General features: G+C 39.5%; 1 protein-coding gene across 3 annotated transcripts; it reads right to left on the bottom strand.

The window, feature by feature from the left end:
- Positions 1 to 625: 625 nt before the first annotated feature.
- LOC146465440 (uncharacterized) lies at positions 626 to 19,073 on the bottom strand. Of its 3 annotated transcripts, XM_085128457.1 has the most exons (16): positions 18,695 to 19,073; positions 14,651 to 14,739; positions 13,113 to 13,575; positions 11,955 to 12,199; positions 10,307 to 10,471; positions 9,258 to 9,528; positions 8,484 to 8,755; positions 7,753 to 8,195; positions 6,901 to 7,066; positions 5,608 to 5,797; positions 5,063 to 5,110; positions 3,941 to 4,013; positions 3,533 to 3,582; positions 2,328 to 2,570; positions 1,248 to 1,365; positions 626 to 1,194 (listed from the first exon to the last, which is right to left on the bottom strand). In XM_085128457.1, the coding sequence occupies exons 1-15, from the start codon at positions 18,780 to 18,782 to the stop codon at positions 1,289 to 1,291; spliced, it is 2,883 nt and encodes a 960-aa protein (XP_084984583.1). In that variant the 5' UTR covers positions 18,783 to 19,073; the 3' UTR covers positions 626 to 1,194; positions 1,248 to 1,288. The 3 variants fall into 3 exon arrangements, with proteins under 3 accessions (XP_084984583.1, XP_084984582.1, XP_084984584.1); XM_085128456.1 differs by having other exon boundaries at positions 626 to 1,365; positions 18,695 to 19,072; XM_085128458.1 differs by having other exon boundaries at positions 626 to 1,365; positions 5,063 to 5,101; positions 18,695 to 19,070.
- Positions 19,074 to 19,244: the final 171 nt, after the last annotated feature.

Below are 19,244 nucleotides of genomic sequence, written 5' to 3'. Positions count from 1 at the left end.
CATGTTACCATGGAATGTTGCCTCAAACTGTTCCCAGAAGAATCCCTTCCCCTGGTATGAATAGAGCTCTATATTTCATTTAATGATCTCCAAACACGACAAGACGTACTTTACACTTAGGAACGAACGAACCATTGCGATGAACTGTAGCATCCATCTAGCAACGAGGGTAGGGTGGGGGCAAAGACGCACTTCAAGTGGCCCATACAGCCGGGTTACCCCCTCCCCTCCCCTGGTAGGGAGAGACAAAATGTGCAGTACTAACGTTAGCACTCGAATCTCTTTACGGTGACCAATTTACTCTTTACAACGGTTTTCAGTTGATTGTCGAAAGTAGTTTTGCATTTGCTTTGATTTTTTTTTTATCGCACTATATGATGGTTAGCAAAATTCGTGCCACTCAACGAATGAGAAACAAAACCAATCGTGACTTGTTCGCACGCGTTTTCCCGCGCTCAACTTGGTATTTGCTTGCCGTTCTGATTGGTTTATCGTGCTATTTGCCTCTCTCGTGATTAGCCAGTGTAAAAACTTCGGATTTAGTTCAACGACACTCAATTGAAAACCACTCTATTTGAAGTTAAATATGTTGCACCAGTTCATCAGTCACAAAAGACACTATTGCTGCAGGTGTGTAACGTTTATTTTGTTCCGTCACTCATTGCGGGCTGTTTTTTCAACAAGGATTTACTGGCCGCTGTCACTGTGGTTTGTTACTACATGATTCGACTTCTGCAGCAAAGCATGCATAAAAGTAAACTACGATTCAATATAAATGTTTGAGGGTGAGAGCCCCGCTCCTCCTGAACTTATTTTTTTGGTTGATCCAAAATATATTGCGTGGAAGTAATATTGAAATTAAGGCAATTATTTTAGGGGAAGGACTCTCTTGCCTCTATTTTTTCTTATTGCGCTAAGGTCTTAAACAGCTTTGAAGCTGGTTTATTTTAGTTATACTGTAAAGTGAATTCCAAGAACATCAACAGGGAAACGTTCCGGTGTTATACTTTAATTTCAAGAGGTTCCCGATCAGCCAGGGACCCACCTACCCCCTTGTGCAAATCTATTATTTTTATTCTCAAACTATTTACAATAATTAACTGCTAATGAACGCGTTTGAATCAGAGATACTCTTACAAACCATGCACTTCTAAGAGGACCTAATCGAAGAATTTTCATGCAAAAGGTAAGTTAAATGTACAACCAGGTTTTTAAACGACTTTTGATTTCTAAAAAATCTATCTCTATCCTGGCTGAAAAATGTAAGATTTTGTACAAAATCGTCTCCTTAATTTCCACAGCACTTCCACTGAGCCTTCAAGTTCCAGTTGGCACCAGATTTAAAGTACACACCCTCTTTATTAGCTAAGACAAAATGTAAAAGAACATGCTTTAGTTGTCTAACATTACCAATGTATTGTAATCTTTTTGTCCGTCTTCTATATTCACTGTTTTCCTAGTCCTGAATGAGTTTTTTCTGATTTATTTGACATCATTCCACAGTATGGAGCATCAAAAAGTATAATGCTCTTCCCCGCCTCTTCCATATGGAAGCTCAGCATCTCATTAAGGTTCGAAAGGGGTAATCCTTTATCCTTTATTCTTCACCTTCTGGCGATAACTTCCAAGGCTTTTATTAGATGCAATTATCAAAGCCTGTTTCCCATACGCAAACAGTTGAATTCAGAATACTCGTGCGCAACTTGAATAAAAGATCCAACAATTTCACCGGAAGCCATCAATTTTCAGCACATGCAGGGTACGCAGTGAAACATCCATCATCCATTTTTTCCCTGTTTCCTTTATTTACCACTAACATTAGCGAAAACGTGTATTAACGAACTCAAAACTTATAACCGCCCTGAAGATTTGAAAGATTTCTTCGAGATACAGACTCAATAGTTATTTTGAAGCCTTGAACATGTACAATTGCAACTTAATAAAAAGTACCACATGAAAGTACCAATAGCTTCGATATGAATGGCCACACTAAATAATTTTACCCCTAGACTCAAAACTTAGAATCACATGTGACACTCAACACTTGATTGTAGCAGTTTAAGCTGTTTAAGGTTTAATCCTTATATTTCTGATAAACTTCCTGACAAAAACAACGGTAAAAAAAAAGGCCCCAGACATTTCCACTAAATTGACTGATTGATTTGCCTTTCAAAAACAGCCCTTATATTAGCATGAATTTGTTGAGGAAAAAAAACATAGCGACCGGCAAAGGAACTGGAACGAACGAGGATGAAAATTACGAGTAGTAAATGGGGAGCAATAGATACTGACATTTGTAGCCTACTTTGGAAAACCAAGTTACTTACCTCCCCATTTGTCCTGGGTCTTATTTACTTCCGGGTTTCCGCTGTGTGAGTAATTGTCTTCGATTTTGACCGGGTTTGCCATGACGCTGTTCCTTGACTTGGCGGCTTCCCATACCTCTTTTTCGATCCCGTACCAAGCTCCCTGGGGGCCTGTCTTGCGCATGTAGGCTCGGTTATTGCATGCTATACCATACAGATCATTTCCATCTTGTCCGATAACGTGGCAGACTTGTTGGTCCATGGCTGGAATAAAGTTAACATTTTATTTTAAAAGAGTGCCGAAGGAAAACCCTGACAAGTCGTCTACAGTTTACTCTTGGGAAAATTAAAAAACAACAACAACAACAACAACAACAAATGAACAAACAACAAAACCATTTTAATGATCATACTGGATTATCAGTGCGAAGTAGCTTTCATTTCAATGCTCACTACCTCTGGTACTTTCTCCAGAAAATTTAAAGTATTAAAAAATCACCTTGTACAACATAATAATCAACATTAACACCACAGAACGGTCGCACTTCAGAACTTCATCTACCGACCGGCGTTTTCCGTTAAGCAAAAAGTTAATTATGAATTGTTTTTTAACCAGAAAGGTGTAAGCCCTGTAATTGGCCTCCAGTGTACCAGTTATTATCTCCTTTTTCCACTGATCAAATGTGCCTTTTTGTATTTTAATATTACTTTGACGGTAAGGAGAGAACAATTGCCCTCATCTCGTACCCTGATCTCAGTCAGTTCGGGAATGTCGAAATGTGAGTGGGAGATCTGGGTACGAAATTGCCCTTTCCGAAGTTCATAGAGGGACTGGGCCCTAGTTTACACATTGTTCAAGTTGCGCCATATGAAGAAATGAACCCCATCGACAGAAAGATCACATAAAAATTAGTCCGTTTACCAAGTTTGGCTATGTTTTATTTTGTAGTAACAACAAGGCTGTGTTCTGTCAAAGGTCGCCCAAATTCCATGCAGATGTCTTTAATTCTGATACGGTGTCCCCCAAATCCATACAAATTTTCTAATTTTTTTAGATTTTTGAGAGCCTTCTACATGGTTTTTAATCTAACGAAAGAACCTCAAACTTGGTAAACGGACTAATTTTAATCTGATCTTTCTGTCGATGGACTCCAATTTCTGACCGAAACGAAAACTAGTCCCCAGTCTCTATTTGAACTCCGGAACGGGCATCTGCCTTTTGTTACCAATCCAGGAGGCTGCCTCGTCTGACGTAGAAAAGCAGCTTGATTTCAACCTGAGTAAAAATATACAAAACTCTTTTTAAAAAAAGGTTAAATCCGCTTCTGGTCATATTAAAAATAGTTTCCTCAGACGTTTTCCCTGACAATGGCTATATTATTGTTATTAAAACTATACATTCATCAGACACATATACTCAGTTTAGTGAAAGCCTAGGAAATTACAACTGCTAAACCATTGTGCACTTTGATCTTTGATACAGACGTTGCAAGAACAATTTCAAGAATAAACATACTTGTTTTATTGAGAAGCAGAATTGTGGAAGGGGTTCACGGGTAGGATGCCTGACAAACTGTCTCCCGGCAAACACAGCAAAGTTAGAGCAATGTGCGGTTGCTTTTTAAGATATTTACCTGTCGTTTGATTCCTGGCAAATGTAAAGAATGTCATTCGTTTTATCGAGAAAAAATCCTCGCTTATAAGCCTCTTTAAGAGAAAAGGAGAAAGAAATAGAGCGTTAGATGTTATGATACTTTGTAATTGCTGCGCTGTGTAGCTTCCGGTACAGCTTCAAGTGAAAAGATCTATACCGAGACTCAAATCTTAAAACGAGGGTGCAAGTTGTTAGCCTGCGAACGGAGATGTATTTCCCCCGGAAATAAGTCTGCGTTTGCAGGCTGGCAAGTTGTTGGGTAAAGAACTACTACGAGAATGCGTCTACATGTCAACTAGTGATCAAGTCAGTCAGTCAAGTGGCCCTCAGTCAGCCAGCCAGTCAGTCAGTCAGTCAGTCTGCCCGTCAGTCCGTCAGTCCGTCAGTCCGTCAGTCAGCCAGTCAGTCAGCCAGTCAGTCGGCCAGCCAGTCAGCCAGTCAGTCAGTCGGTCAGTCAGTCAATCAGTCAGTCAGTCCGACAAATTTGGCAATAAGTCAGTCAGTCAATCAATTAGCCATCAGTCAGCCAGCCAGTCAGTCCGTCAGTCCGTCAGTCCGTCAGTCAGCCAGTCAGCCAGTTAGTCAGTCAGTCAGTCCATCAGTCAGTCAGCCAATCAGTCTGTCAGGCAGCCAAGCAGTTTGGAAAATCAGTCCGTCAGCCAAAGAACGCTGAGACAGGCAGGCAATAAGCCACTCAGTAGGTCGGTCCCTTAGTCAGCCATCCATGTACTAGTTAGTTACAGTCGACTCCCGATAACTTGAACCCTCGCTTCCTCGAACCAATTTTCCTTTCTTTTCAGGTCATTTTCTATATAATTTTACCCTCGATAACTGGAACCTTTTTCAATTTCCCTTGAAGGTTCGAGTTATCGGGAATCGACTGTAGTTAGTTAGTTATTAAAGTCAGTCAGTCACTTAGTCAATCAGGCCAGACACTCATCCGTCCACCATTCAGAAAGCCACTCAGTCAGCTAATCAGTCGGTCAGTCCATCACTCAACCAGCTAGTCTGAGTCATGTAATCATTCAGTTAGTCCGATCAACGGTGTTCTAATGAAAGCTGAAAGACTAAGTTCATGAGAGTGGTCATTGTGTTGACGTACCAGGCAAACGTGAAGACGTCATCTCAGGAGCACCATTACCTGAAAGATTTGAAGTAAATCAAATTGAGATATAAAAGTTAGTTGTCTGTCCTTCCTTCGATATTGCAGTTAAACTTTGGATAAAGATGTATGTGTCAATCGTTGTGAAGTTATTATGATTCAATCATTTTTTCTGCCTTTAATTTTCCTCCTCCTAAGCAATTGTAGACGTTAGGCAACAGGTTTGCATCAACTGCTTGTCTTCGAATATAATTTTAGCCTACGAAAAACACCTCGAAGTGGAACAAAGCACTAACAGGCTAGTATGACGTAAACATTAAGATATCTTCTCTTCCTAAAATCCTGAATGCGTTAATAAATTTCAGAATGCAAATTATTGTTGTCATTGCAATCTAAGAAGTATTCCGTGCTATCTCAGAACGGAAAACCACTCTGTTTCTTAACTGATTATAACTGCATGGGAAACGCCATTACCTCATAACTAGCCCGTTTCAACCCGCTTTTACCCTGCTATCACCCAAATCACACGCACTCGTCGACCTTACCTGGTGACGTGAACTTAAGGGAGACTGGGACGAGTGGAGCTCCAAACACCGCTGACATACTGTACGGACTGTAGGACAGTTGTATCGGAGACACTGCGTAATTATCCCCTGGGGGCATTAAACCATCAGGGTCCAGATTCCCCTCCACAGAGAACGACAGTCGGTCCAAGAAATGCAGCCTTTTGTTAAACTAGAAATAGAAAATATTTTCCTTTAGACGAAAACAAGAACAACTTTTTATCGTTTCCCTGGTCGCTTGTTCCAACTCGTTCATTCATTGTTTGCCGGTCCAATTCTCCCATCCATCCTTCTTTTATTCTACCTTTTGTTCCTCTTCATTTCATTAAATTCACTGACTAATTTTATATGTACTGCTTTTCAACTGAAGGTGATTTCTTTAGATTGTATTGCGCGTTTTGATCGAGATTAAAGGCAAGGAAAAAGTGTTGTCAAATGTTTGTTTGGCTTGTACAAAAATATATTTCACGCGCACAAAAGGTGTAGCACCTTTTATGCACGTTAAAGAGCTGTCAAAGATGATGTAAATGTGCTACTATCAAGACATATAAGCGTTTGTTTCGCACGCCATTGCCACGCCTTTGAGGAGAAGTAAGGGTGATCAAAGCCATTATTACCAAGGGTAGCCCCAGGAACAGCCGTGAAGTATCACGCAAATTTTGTGTCGCTACAAAATCCAAAAATGCTTCTCTAAACAAAAATATAAATCTCTAGTTTTGTTACAACTTATCACCCCGGTGCAATAGGACTGTTGATTAGTGCCTCTGGCCAGAGACAGAGTAGGCCGGTGTGGATTGAAATTTGAAAAATGTTAGGCTAACGTTTTTCAAGTTCTCGCATTTTTGTTTCCAAAATGCCATAGAACAGATCACAAGTTGTTCCTTTCAAGAATTGAGTTGATTTATTCCTCTTTTTGTTCTTGAATTATTTTGAAGCTAAGTGAAGGTCTTATTTCACTATACCTTAAAAAGGTAAATGCAATGGCAAATTTTCAACATTTTTTTCGCCCTTCAAACTCTATCTGCAGTAAGCTTATGCAATGTAATATGCATATCTAGTTTTCTTTTTCGAATTTACCTTCGCGTTAAAGAAAAATTCTCATCGAAAATTGCTTGATTTACCGGAAGTTCAAAGAGACATTTTCATTTCCGTCTCTAAGGAAAGGCGGCAGGAGAGCAATTTGACTCTTCTGTTCAGCGTGAACCCAAAATAGGTAAAAAAAAAAAAAAAAAACCCGCGGCACTTCCTGTTGAACGGTATCAGAGTAATACTCACGCTAAACTTCGGTCCCTGCTGAGTATTTTTGTATGACAATTCCGGATCATGATCAAGCTTCGAAAAATTCACATATGGTGGCATCATCCAGAATACATTGACGTTGTCTGCGTATTGCTGTGAAGTTTGATCATGATAGACCGTTCCGTTGAAATACACTTTGGAGCTGAGGAGAAGAATTTGACCAGATTTTGTTCAAACATAGTCAATGTTAAGTACCCACAAAGTTAACCAGCTATTTCCAATTTAGTTTTGGAAGCAATTTTCATTTACTTTGGTTGAGCTTTACCACGCTCTATGATTGGTTATAGAAAAACAGTGCCATTTTCTAAACCAATCAGAAGCAGGACTTAAACCAGTCGTGACTTGTTCTCACGCATTTTCCCGCGCTTGGCACAAGTTTTCGCTTCGAATTCTAATTAGCTCAATGCGGTGTTTGCGCCTAATGATTGGTTCGAGTCATTACTTTACTTCTAGTTTATTATCAACTAATTAGTAATTAGTAATTAGTTAGTTATGTAATAGGATATCAAATGTATTCTGCAGTATTCAGGATATTTGTCCCATGAACCTGGTCAGTTACGTTCTTAGCTCTTACACAGGCTCTCACAATTCTCCTGTAGCTCAGTGCTAGAGCATCTGAACTAGAAATCGAAAGGTCATAGGTTCGACTCTTTTTTAAAGAATTCTGATTATCTTTCTCTATCACAAAAAAAAACATCTAAGAACTTATATATATTTTTTAAACTCAGTTCCAGCTACTCTCCGAGAAAAAAATTGCGTTCGCTTCCCGCAATGTTACGTAACGAATGCAACATTACAAAGATATTTCACAAAAATTAAAGAATTCACCTTCTTCTGAGACTAGTGGAATCTTTACAAGCCAATTGAGTGCCAGGTAGAGCACAAGTCGCTAAAACCTTTAAAACCGGTCTTCTGTCCACAGGAACATCCGCGATCAGCGCAAAATCACCAATCCACATCATACGCTTTCCGCCACGAACCCCAACCCCTACCCAGTGCTTTGAACCATTTGTCACGTTCGCGTGGTCATTGACAATGATCTCGAACTCCATCATGATCTTGTTATCGGGGTGGTCCACATTTCCGACGTCATTTTCGACCAAGCCGAAGTCGATCACGCCGCGATCGTAAAGCTTCGGGTCTCCGACTGTGGAGTTTAGTTGCGCCGTTACCTTGCTAAGCGCGGGGTTGTTTTTTATGTTTTTACCCACTGAGTTGACTTTGAATGAAATGAGAGACATGATTGATGTCTCATTCACTGGGAGGATAACCTGCGAGGAATTGTACAAAAAAAAAACAATTGTTTATCTGAAGGAGCTATAATTGACTTTCGTCGTTACAGTCCCTAGCCTTATTTACACTTTTTCCAGCCTACAACGGAGAAATAGAAGCATTCTATGTTTTCAGGACATTCAGAAATCAACTGAAAAATTTGAGCTATTTCCGTGTGGCCGAACGATTTTAGTCTGTCACACGCTTAGTATTTCGCGGACACTAGCAAGGGTTCCGAAGATGTCCACTTAATACAGGTTTCACGGCATCTTGTTTGCAATACATACCTCTACTTTCAGTGTTGAAGACATTTTCTTCATCAGAATATTGAAGAAAAACTTGGCGCGTCCGCCGATTCGAATCTGATTGGTTGAGGCGTTATTTTTCAGGGAAAAGCCTGGCACCCCAGCTACATAAGGCGGTGAAGGCTTGTGGGTAGTGTTAAGCTTTTCAACTCCTCGCACGTTCTCGTATTTAAGCTGCAGGAAGATATCCAGAGACTCTAGCGGGGAGATTTTGTCACTGACTTCCAGGATTAAACTTCCAGTGACTTGCTGACCTAAAAAAAAAGAAGAAGCCATCAAGTTGTAGAACCCTTGCGCATTGAAAGGCTTGCTAACGGTTTGACTTGAGGAGCTTAAGTTGACAGGGATGAAGTTAATCTCGTACCGGACTCAGGGGCCCACTTCTCGAAAGTCCCGGTAACTTACAGGGCCCGGTAAGTGTCTTTGGTGATAAATGTTTCTTCTAAGAAGTCAACTTTTGTTAGCTTTGAATACTAAACTTTTCAATCTTATATTTCTATGAAAACATTGGCCAATAACCATGTCTGATAATCATACTGGCAGGTTAGACTTTTCTTTTCAAGTGTGTCTCAGCCATGATGATGCTTGTTTCTCTTTCTTAGTACTTTCTATGATCATCAAAATCACCAAAGTGACTGAGCGTGGAACATCCGAAATGTGCATTAAGTTTTTCCCAGTGCTTTTATGATCGAAAGAAAACAATTTTCGAAGTTAAAACAGCGATTAGTCAGGTTGTCGTCAATTTAAATCACATACCTTTCGTCAGCGTTGACACGTTAATTTCACCCGAATGAAAAGCGTCATTTATGGTAAGTGATTGTGTCGAGTTGTCTGATTCATCGTACGTTCCTTGTAAAAGCTTCAGCGTGTTGGAGTAGAATGATATTCGCACATTTTTGGCAACTTCATAGGATGTGTTGTACGTATGTTGAACAACCCAGTTTACGTGCAACTTATCTCCGATAAAGTATCGCTCAGTTGAGGTCTCATTGAGGGTCGTAAAGTTTGCTGTCAAGGATGGCTCACTCTGTTTATGATAAGAACAGATGGAAATATAATTTAATTTTAAACTTTTATTAGAAGAAAACGGGACAATAATTTCTTATTTGTATTTGAAGGCATGCTTTGGCTGTTTTGAGTCGGTAGTCAGTTTGTACTGTGCAATGTTGCTGTACTGTACAAGCTGGTTAGAGCAAGACTTATACCTTTTACACTAAGAGTATTCTCTTATTTTCTCAAGGATGTATGAACACGAGAACGCGCGAGAATCTCCTTCCGCGCGACGAGACGCCACGCGCGAGGGACGATAAAAACTATCGACACCTAACGTCTCTATACGGGGAGGGTGGGGAGAGGGGAAGGTGATTTTCAATCTCTTTAGTGTTTCTTTCGCTGAAAAAGATAAGGAATTATTCCTAGCTTATATACAGTGAGTCATAATGATAAGCAGAAGTTAAAGCATTTGTTGATAATTTCTAATGGAGGGCAAGAGAGGATGAAGGTATTTGTGGAGGGTTAATTAGCAAGCTATTCCCGTCTGTCTGGCCTAAAATCTTGCTGGAAAATTTGCAATGGTAAAATGAGCGATTTATTATTTCACTTATCTTTCGACTTAGCCAGTAGTACAAGCGTTTGCCGTTGTAGATCTAGACGTACTATGTTTTCGAAATTTGTAAAAGAGTAATCTCATCCAACTAGCTTCTTCGATCTGCAATTGTAATATTAGTCTCAGACTGTTTTTGCAAGTGTACAAGTGGACTTGGGGTATATGCCAATCCGAGCTAAGTTGGCAAAATGTTTCTCACCTTGTAAACGTAGAGGGCCTCTTGACCCACCCACAGCATCTGATAGCCACTGCGCATGCCTGCCCCTACCCAGTGTTTGGTGTTGTTTCCCAGGTCAGGGTTATCTCTGATGGTGACATTGTATTCAATAATGATCTTCCTGCTAGCCGTGTCTCCGCCTGAAACCTTAGAGAACAAAATGGAACTTTCAGAGTAAGCTCAAAATAGGCTAGCTTGACAACGCCACGGTTTGAAATCGCAGCTGTTCTACCGACCCTGGGTTAAGAGTCTGCTCCCACAGTTGTAGCCGCTCCACTCGCGCTTTGTGAATTTACAAACTGTGAAATTTTTGTGTGTCATACTCCGTTTAAGTAAACATTTTCATCAATTTTGGATGAATGTAGCATTATACTCTACTCCGTTTTCTAACACCATGCATGTTTAATAAGAAACATGTTCTATACGTAACACTTAAATTCAGTTATAGCTGACTGCAATGTGGTTACTGAACAGTCTTCTATTTATTCATTTAACTGAACTATCTATTGTATTCTTATTAACATTTGTATAATTAATTACCGGTATCTTATTGCCGTTCTCAATACGCTGAGCTACCATGAGGAGGTCCCTTCGCTATAAGCCTTATGCCGTTCTGGGGACCTCCTCGCCATAGTTTATTTTGAATATGAATATATGAAACATATATTTTCAACCGCGGATGAAAGATTTAATCCTTTTTCCTTTTAATTTCCTTCTAATTCCCAAACTTTTAGCAAATTATTTATACTATTTACTTGTAACTTTGCCCTTAACTATATTAAATAATTTACTATATCATTGTAAACACTCTGGTGGCAAAGAATAATAACTAAAATTTAGTAAAAAAAAAAAAAAAAAAAAAACTCTTGAACGTGATGATCCAAGATGGCAGCTATACAATGGTTTGAGTTGTTGCTGAAAATATTCGTTGCTTAGCGCACAGAAGGTAAACTTTCTTGTCTCAAGCCTGTCCGACTTGTGTATTCAAAGTCAGGGGGCTGTGGAAACAAGGCTGTTAGAGGCCCTGCATACCCAGTGACGTGATCTAAACACTGAGACAAGCTTCTAATTAAACTTATAACCCGCCGATTAATTTCTTCGTGTCCTCACTGGACAAAACACGTACAAAATCGCCAGACGGTTATCAGACGATAACAGATCTGCCTCAACCTAGCTTCCTATTGAGCAAACCACTAAATCTGAAGTCCATGAGCAAAATCCAAGGGACTATATCTATATTGATTTGAACAATACGTTCCTGTGGTGTTGTTTAAAATGCTGTACAACGTGGCTCTAACGTTTGAATCTGTGCCTTGGAATCCTACTAATTGTAACTCCAATTCAAATGAAAGCTACTGAGCAGTACTTTCCTGTGGTGGTGTTAAAATTAATAAAAGTTGTGCAAGATGGTTTCTACTTTTGAGTCCGCGCGCCGATCAAATCCTGAAGTGGGACCATTCAATCAGTGTAAGCTACTGAGTAGTACTTTCCTATAGCGTAGATTTTTTAGCATTTTAACAAAAGACGCTTGGCCTCCAGTTCTTGGATTTTGTTAAAATGGTCAACGATGTCACAATGAAATTAAACAAAGTAGATCTCAACGAAATTAAACAAAGTAGATCTCACTTACAGTCAAGTTTCCAAAATCCAAAACAGCGCGATCATTGAAAGGCACTTCCTCGCTGGAATCGTACGATGGAGTAACACCTCCGTCCTTAGTCTTGATGTTACTTCCCACGTTCCTCACTTGTACATTGTGCAGCTCCATGAAGGAAAAATCATTGATGTTTGTAGTTATTTCCACCAACAGCGAGAAGTTCAGTGTAGGCATGGTAATGGTCATGGTATAACCTGTCGTATTTCCCACCCACAAGTCTGAAAAATGAACATGAGTAAAATTTAAGATGAATTGCGCATTAAACTTCTTGAAAAGTATTGCTTAGAGTTTATTAACTGGGTATATATTTGTGTTTGCCGTTAAACTAAATTCCATAAAAAAACTCTACAGCCACCCATATGAGGGTCAGATTTAAAGATCCCCCCTCCTCATCCATTTTAGAAAAATACAAAAGAAATATTCCAAAAAAAATAAGTCGCACCATCATATCATAGTGCCAAGTTCCCAACAACGACATTTGTGATACTGACTCGTTACTTCTATGTTTTTAAAATCATTTGTGAGCTGAGGTAGAATTTCTTGGATAAGCAAGTTCAAGTTTTGTTAAAAATAATAGTCAAGAGCTCTTTACGGTAATCAAATAATTAAGACCGCATCAACGTTAGTATTTTATCATAATAAACTATTTAAAATTCTGTATGGACATTGAATTATTGTATTTTTATTCTGTGGATGTCCCCGATTAGAAAGCCTTGTTGGCAAGCTCGGAAGTTTGACACACTAATAAAGTTGTTGACTAACTGATTGATTTATTGATTGATTGATTGATTGATTGATTGATTGACTGACTGACTGACTGACTGACTGACTGACTGACTGATTGATTGATTGATAAATTCACTGACTGACTGACGGACTGACTGACGGACTGATTGATTGATTGATTGATTGATTGATTGGTTGATTGATTGATTGATTGATTGATTGATTGATTGATTGATTGATTGATTGATTGATTGATTGGGACAAAAAGAAACAAGGGAAGATGAGCTCACAATTTTCGCATTCATTCAAGACTTTGAAAATGCTCCTATGATTTGTGATAGCCGCTTGTTGTTGAGCCACAAAGACACATTGATGATGCTTACAAGAGGAATAACTGATACTTACAATCGTACGAGGTTCTGGTCAGTGAAACCGCTGGAAACACGGCGTACAATGTCGGCAGCGAGGGGGTTGGTCCATGATAGAAATAATTGTTGCTGTTATCTTGACCCCACACCAGTACGGTAAAATATAGATTCGCCAAAGGATAGATTTCGGCTGTAACTGTGGCCTTGAAAGTGACGGACACCAAATCTGGTTGTGTTAGGGCTGCTATGTCGAAGGAAATGGCACTTGAGTTGTCGGATGCGCCGCTGAAATTGCCCACCTCTGCTTGCAGGGAGTTTGCAACCGGCGTGAGATACTGGGACGAGAGGACTACCTTTATGTTTTTTATTATGTCGACGGACGCTGATTGGTTATGCGTCAGGTTGAGGCGAAATGTGATCTCGTCACCAGTGTTGTAGTAGGTGACATTATGCACCACTGGGATGAAATCTGCTTTGAGAGATTTTGAGCTTTGCCAGGACTGAAACAGAATAGGATAATACATTTGAAGAGGAACCCTCACTTTAAAAGGGATAGCTCTCGCCACCTTTGTCACACAGTTACCCCTTCAACGTCGCATTAGGGATGGCGGACATAGTGAGCAAATAGGAAGTAAACGTTGTGGCATCGGTTTTTTAAGAAACAAGTCGAAACGTGTCTTGAAAAAGTAACCTAAGCTGTTAAAAAAATATTTTGGACAACATATATTGTAACTGAACCGCGAAAACAAATTAGCAAATCTGAAGCTTTATTCAGGAAGCAAACACCCATACGAATTTTAAATCTATTCTGCCAATATTCTATTGTATCTTGCCGCACGGAATCTGCGATGTTCACAGCTCAGTATCCGTACAATGAAATAACGGGTTGTTTGGGTACAGGCCAAGTTTCCTTTTATAGTGCGTCTCCGTGTTTAATCACCTCTAGACTATCCATTATCTGACCAGATTCACAGAAACTGATCCCTGCTTGGATTTTATAGTGAAACAAAACAAAAACAGTAGTATCCTCGGTATGAAGACGAGTCTTCATATCACACCACTGAAAAAGGAAGTCGGGGAAGCTCCAAAAGCTCAGTTGGAGTCTCTTCGTGTTTTGCTGATGATTAAGCCATCTTCTTTGTACTGATACACTACTGCAGGTTAAACGGATGAGACTAGAAGTCTCTAAAAGTCTCTGGTCCGAAGTATCTCTACGTCTGACCGCCGCTCAGATGTGGCCAAATGTAGATATTTTCACAATTTCCAATTGAAGAGTCAAAAGAGGACTACGGCGCTTAATCGCACTGGCTAAGGTTAACGTTTTGTAGAAGCAAAGGGTGTTAACCCGACCAGCGAGTTTCATTCCCATAGCTCTTATGTTTGAACTTCAAATGGCGGACAAACGGTCTTGAGATAAGTGTTACAAAGTATGCTATTCATAAAAGCGATTCTGAACCTCTCTAATTTCTTTTCTTGAACTACTCCGCTTTGTATAATCATTCGTATAAGCAAAACCTTTCTTCTAAACAAATAAAGAAAAACTTTGCAAGATTACACGAAAGTGAAGTAACTTACACTATGAATGGACCGTCTCATAACGTGATGCAATCCTCCGGATTGGCCATCATCACAGTCTGCTTGGAATTCATTTACACAGGCGGCGTCTAGATTAAAAGAAAGCGTGTTGAAAAGTAAAACAAAACTACCAAACGAAAGCAACAGCTGTCAATAACTGAGGAAGAATAAGCGATACCGGTAGAAAGATATTCTAAAGTTTTGATCAGCTTCAGTAAAAGGCCACCAGCTCTGGCCCGACAAATTCAAAGTTATTCAAAGTCTATTTAGACGGCCTGTAGGTAGCGAGAGCTAATCTAGGCGGGATTATATTTATTACAATCAAAGACAGAGGAAAATAAAGATATCCAATTCAATGAGAGCCTCAAAGGCCTGACTCTGGCCTAGGATATACTCTTATGAGAACAGCTCTACGAGGTCATGATCCGTATGCAAGTTGGCGACTCAGAAGCAAGAAAGTGTCATTGGAATCAACGGTCATAAACATTGCTGAGCAAATATTGCCTCTGGAACATGTTTGCCAGCTGTGCCGCCTTAATGTACAATAACCAGTTTTTCCCCAACAATATTTCTTAGCGGGCTAGACAGCAGGACTCACAATTGACGGGGAAATGAAGACAAACATTTGGGCACGCGGTGTCAAAATTGATTCTAGGGACCGATCGACCCTTGCACGGATAAATTTTCTCCATTTGTACGGACCGGCGTTTGGCTCTGTAATGAGTGAATTTTATTGGCTGATTGGCGATATTCTTGTCTTTAGAAACAGAGCCAGATGATCTAGTCAGACTGCTGTCTAATTCTAGTCTAAGCTGGACAATGTTTTCATTGTGCTGGTGTGAGTTTACTCCAGGTTTACATGAAAATGGCAAGTGTTTTCGTACCGGAATGTTAATATAGCGATCCAGTGCAGATACCGATATGAGAGTTTCTGGCCGGGTTCATGTAAACGAAGGTAGAGCAAGAGAAAGAAATCGGGAAGAACTCATGCCGGATTGAAAGCCGTACCGTTATCGGCTGAACAACTTATAACTTATGACGATTATCGCTGTTTTTGGGCACGACAGCACTGCCTTATAATTAGAATCGAGCTGTATGTAGATAAATGTGAAACGAGAAAGAATCGATGAGAATTCGAGCTCTTTGAGGCCGCAAATCGCGTGGGAGTTAATGCATGACAGGGCATGAGAATTATTGGTGCAAAATGTCAGGCCGAATGGCGTGATCTGAACAGATCTTGAGTCAAGATTGTCTCAACAAGAAACTGAATTTTGGGCCAAAAAAAAATTCAGCACAGCTTTCTTGAGAACGAAGTAAGTGTCGACAAGAGGACTTGCAGGTGGAGCGATTGTAAAGAGTTTTTAGTCTCAAATACTGGTTAACTCTTGTCAAAGTTAGTCGACTCTCCGGTCAATCTTTACTCTCGTTAATAGGACCGGTGTGTCAAGCTGCTAATCAACTGTCAAGGCAGTTTCTTCTATCTTGCACATAAATCAGTAAATTGCTAAATAGAAATAAACAGACCTGGTTATATTTACCAACTAGATTGAATCCACTGCATCGAAAATCAAAAGACGGACAACTTTGTTCCAGTATCAAAACCAGCTTTGGAAGTATTGCCAAACTGCTGGTAGTTAATTGGAAAATTTTGACAGACAGATAAATGTTGTTCAAACAATGCTCTGTCCACTTCAAACAAGTTTCCAACGGAGTTTGACTTTAAAACTATACCACGTCAGTCTTTATGAGCCTGTCATTGTATTGGACGTGCCTACTGTCCTATCGGTAACGTTTTTAGACACCTGTAAATCGACAAAGAAAGTTATAACTTAAAAATTTTTTTATCGCAATATTTTAAGACCGTGAGCTCGCTAAAAGGTCAAAGCCGTGTACAAAAATAATATTTGAATTTTTTTTTCATCAAGCAACTATAACTGAAATTACACGCTTTGCAACTAAAAAAGAGTATAGTTTCTATTTGTCTACGTTCACCATTCCCCGATTTCAGTTTTCGTTCGATACGAGTTTCCTTACACATAATTGCAACCATCTCATCGATCTTAATCTCCAGGAAAAACTAATATATTGACGCTGAAAATATTGCACAATTTTGAGGTTTTACAAACGTTGTACGTTCAGGGTATTAATTGTCGCGTACACTTTGGACAAAGAAAAATAAAATTTTGAGATATTTGGTGTCGATGGCGTAATATTCCGAATACCTGACAGGGAACTGAGCTGGCATTGCTGTGCCGGCTTATTTGGTTTAAAAGCAAAGAATCGTCATGGATATGAGAAAAATAAAACTTTTGATGTTTCATTTGTAAGGTTAAGATCATTGCAATGTCTCTTTCTGTCTGCCCTTGGGTTTGCGAGGATACTGAAGGGATTCTTCGTCCCGCAACGAAGAGTGTCCCGGTGTAAACTAAATTGACCGTGAACTGTATTCTTTCGACGCATCTAACAAACTATGGAGGCTCTACACCTCAAATTAATTGCATGAGGAAGACACTTGCTCTTCCAGGAGAGTGCATTGCGTTTTGTCCAAATCGAGTAACAAAGTAATAAAAGTGAAAATTGTTTTCGACGGCTATTGTTAGAGTATTTTGTTTTAGTCAACTCACTGTCACTCCATTTCCAATAAGCTACACTGAAAAAAGCACTACAGCAGTCAACCAGGGATATCAATTCGATTAGAATTTTATCTGAAACATTTAAACAGGTTGTAAAAAATTACGGATGCAACTGAACCAAAACCAAAGCAAAATGAAAACAGACAAAAAAAAAAAAATGTTTCTATTCTTGCTGACTAAGTAACCTGTTATAGTGTTAGCAAGGCCGGTTTCTTTTCGCTTTCCGTAATGTGTTTCTCTGATACTCAACCTCAAATGTATAGCGGTATAAGTTTCATTTCAGGGTAGAATACTGATGAATAACTTCCAAGGACAAAACTCACGAATGCAAAGAAAAGGTGGTGCGATTTTTAGGCTCCGTAAGCTATTTACCTTAACAAACAATAATTTCTACTGGGGTCTTCTGATGTGCTTCTCCGATACTCAAACACAAATATATAACGGTGTAAGTTTCATTTCGGTGGAGAACTTTGACGGATTGCACGGATATATTTATAACCTTTTGAAGAAATTTCCGTCGTACTGATTGCATGACAATTGAAATAAATGAATTTTGTACTAAGGCGTTGAAAGCAAATTCAAAGTAAACAAGCAGAGTATACTGGTAAGAACTACTTTTAATTTTACATTTTTCATATTGGATGCACTTCACAGCTGGCATTAAAGCGTATGGAAAATTTTAAGCTTACAACCAACCTCCAGGGAAAAAGTCGTTTTAACCGTTACCTCTAAATAATACTACACAACAACATCTCGGGGCTTCCTTGCCTCATTAGCAACGTATGGCAAGAAAATTTAGACCGGGTTATATATCATACGACCGACATCCTTGTAACCTTTCAAACCATCGTATGAAAAGTTAGAAAAAATACATACGATAAAGCCTAAAGACGAACGAAAAGAAACTGTGGATTTATTGCTACACAAATCTAGTCCACGAAACACATATTCAGATGTGCTTGGAAACGGGCAAGTTAGGAAGCAAATTAATTTTCACGCGTTAGACAAAAACAGCTGTTGTTTTCGCATCAATGTAAATGCAAAGAGGGGTATTCTTGTGCATAGACCACAGTGCTAAATGAAATATGTTACAAGCAGCAGTTGTTTCGTGTCATAACCATGTTTCTATACTGAACCGAGGTTAACTACAGCATGGTTTCTATTCGAAATTTCGTTCAATCGTCTTCTATACAAAGCTCCAATTGATTACATGTCAATTTCTTTCGTATTTCGTAACTATCGTTGCAATTCTTACTTTCCTCGTTTCCGTATTCAGAATCGGTGTGAAATAAAGAGCGCAACTGAGTGGTCGTTAAATTAAAGCGGTCTGCGGTCATGGATTAATCGAAAAGTTTCGCTAATGTCCGTCGAGGATTAAATAGAGAAACAAACTTGCTGCCTCTATACTTACGAGCCATGGAATTGCTGGCGGCGAAAAAGGTAGAAAAGCAAGCTGCGAGGAAATACGCTCCACGCGTAGATATTGTAGAAGTGCCCATCTTTTGTGCTGACAGATAGCGTTTTAAACCATGAGCAAATTTTTCTTGGGAACTTTTTGCTATTTCACCTGTCCGATGTTCCTCCTATCGGACAAATCTTCGCTTTAAAAGACGTCCAAGTCGTGAGTTAAGGAGGCCAAGCGCTGTCTGCTATTGGATAATTTTGACACGTCGCAGTGGCTTGAAATTTGAATTTCAAAGGAGCGTCAACAGATGATATGCAAATTTTCCCGTTTGCCTTACGCTTAGGCAAACAAGAGTTAAACACAGCAAGCCTCGCTAAATTTTGAACCCTCGACCACTGCCGGGCTCAAAACCTAAAGTACTATTTTCTTTCAGACGGCAATGAGTGAAAGACAATACAACGGAAACGAAGTTACAGCTGCACAATCAAGGTTAAAATAAAACCCAGGGTTTGTTAACGTCTATCAAAGGTAAATAAGTTGCCAAAAATTAATTGCC

The sequence above is a fragment of the Pavona decussata genome, unplaced genomic scaffold (genome assembly GCF_977016875.1).
Source record: "Pavona decussata unplaced genomic scaffold, jaPavDecu1.1 SCAFFOLD_156, whole genome shotgun sequence".
NCBI classification, from domain to species: Eukaryota; Metazoa; Cnidaria; class Anthozoa; order Scleractinia; family Agariciidae; genus Pavona; species Pavona decussata.
The sequence above is the reverse complement of the archived record's forward strand: the minus strand, read 5'-3'. Positions and strand labels throughout refer to the sequence as shown.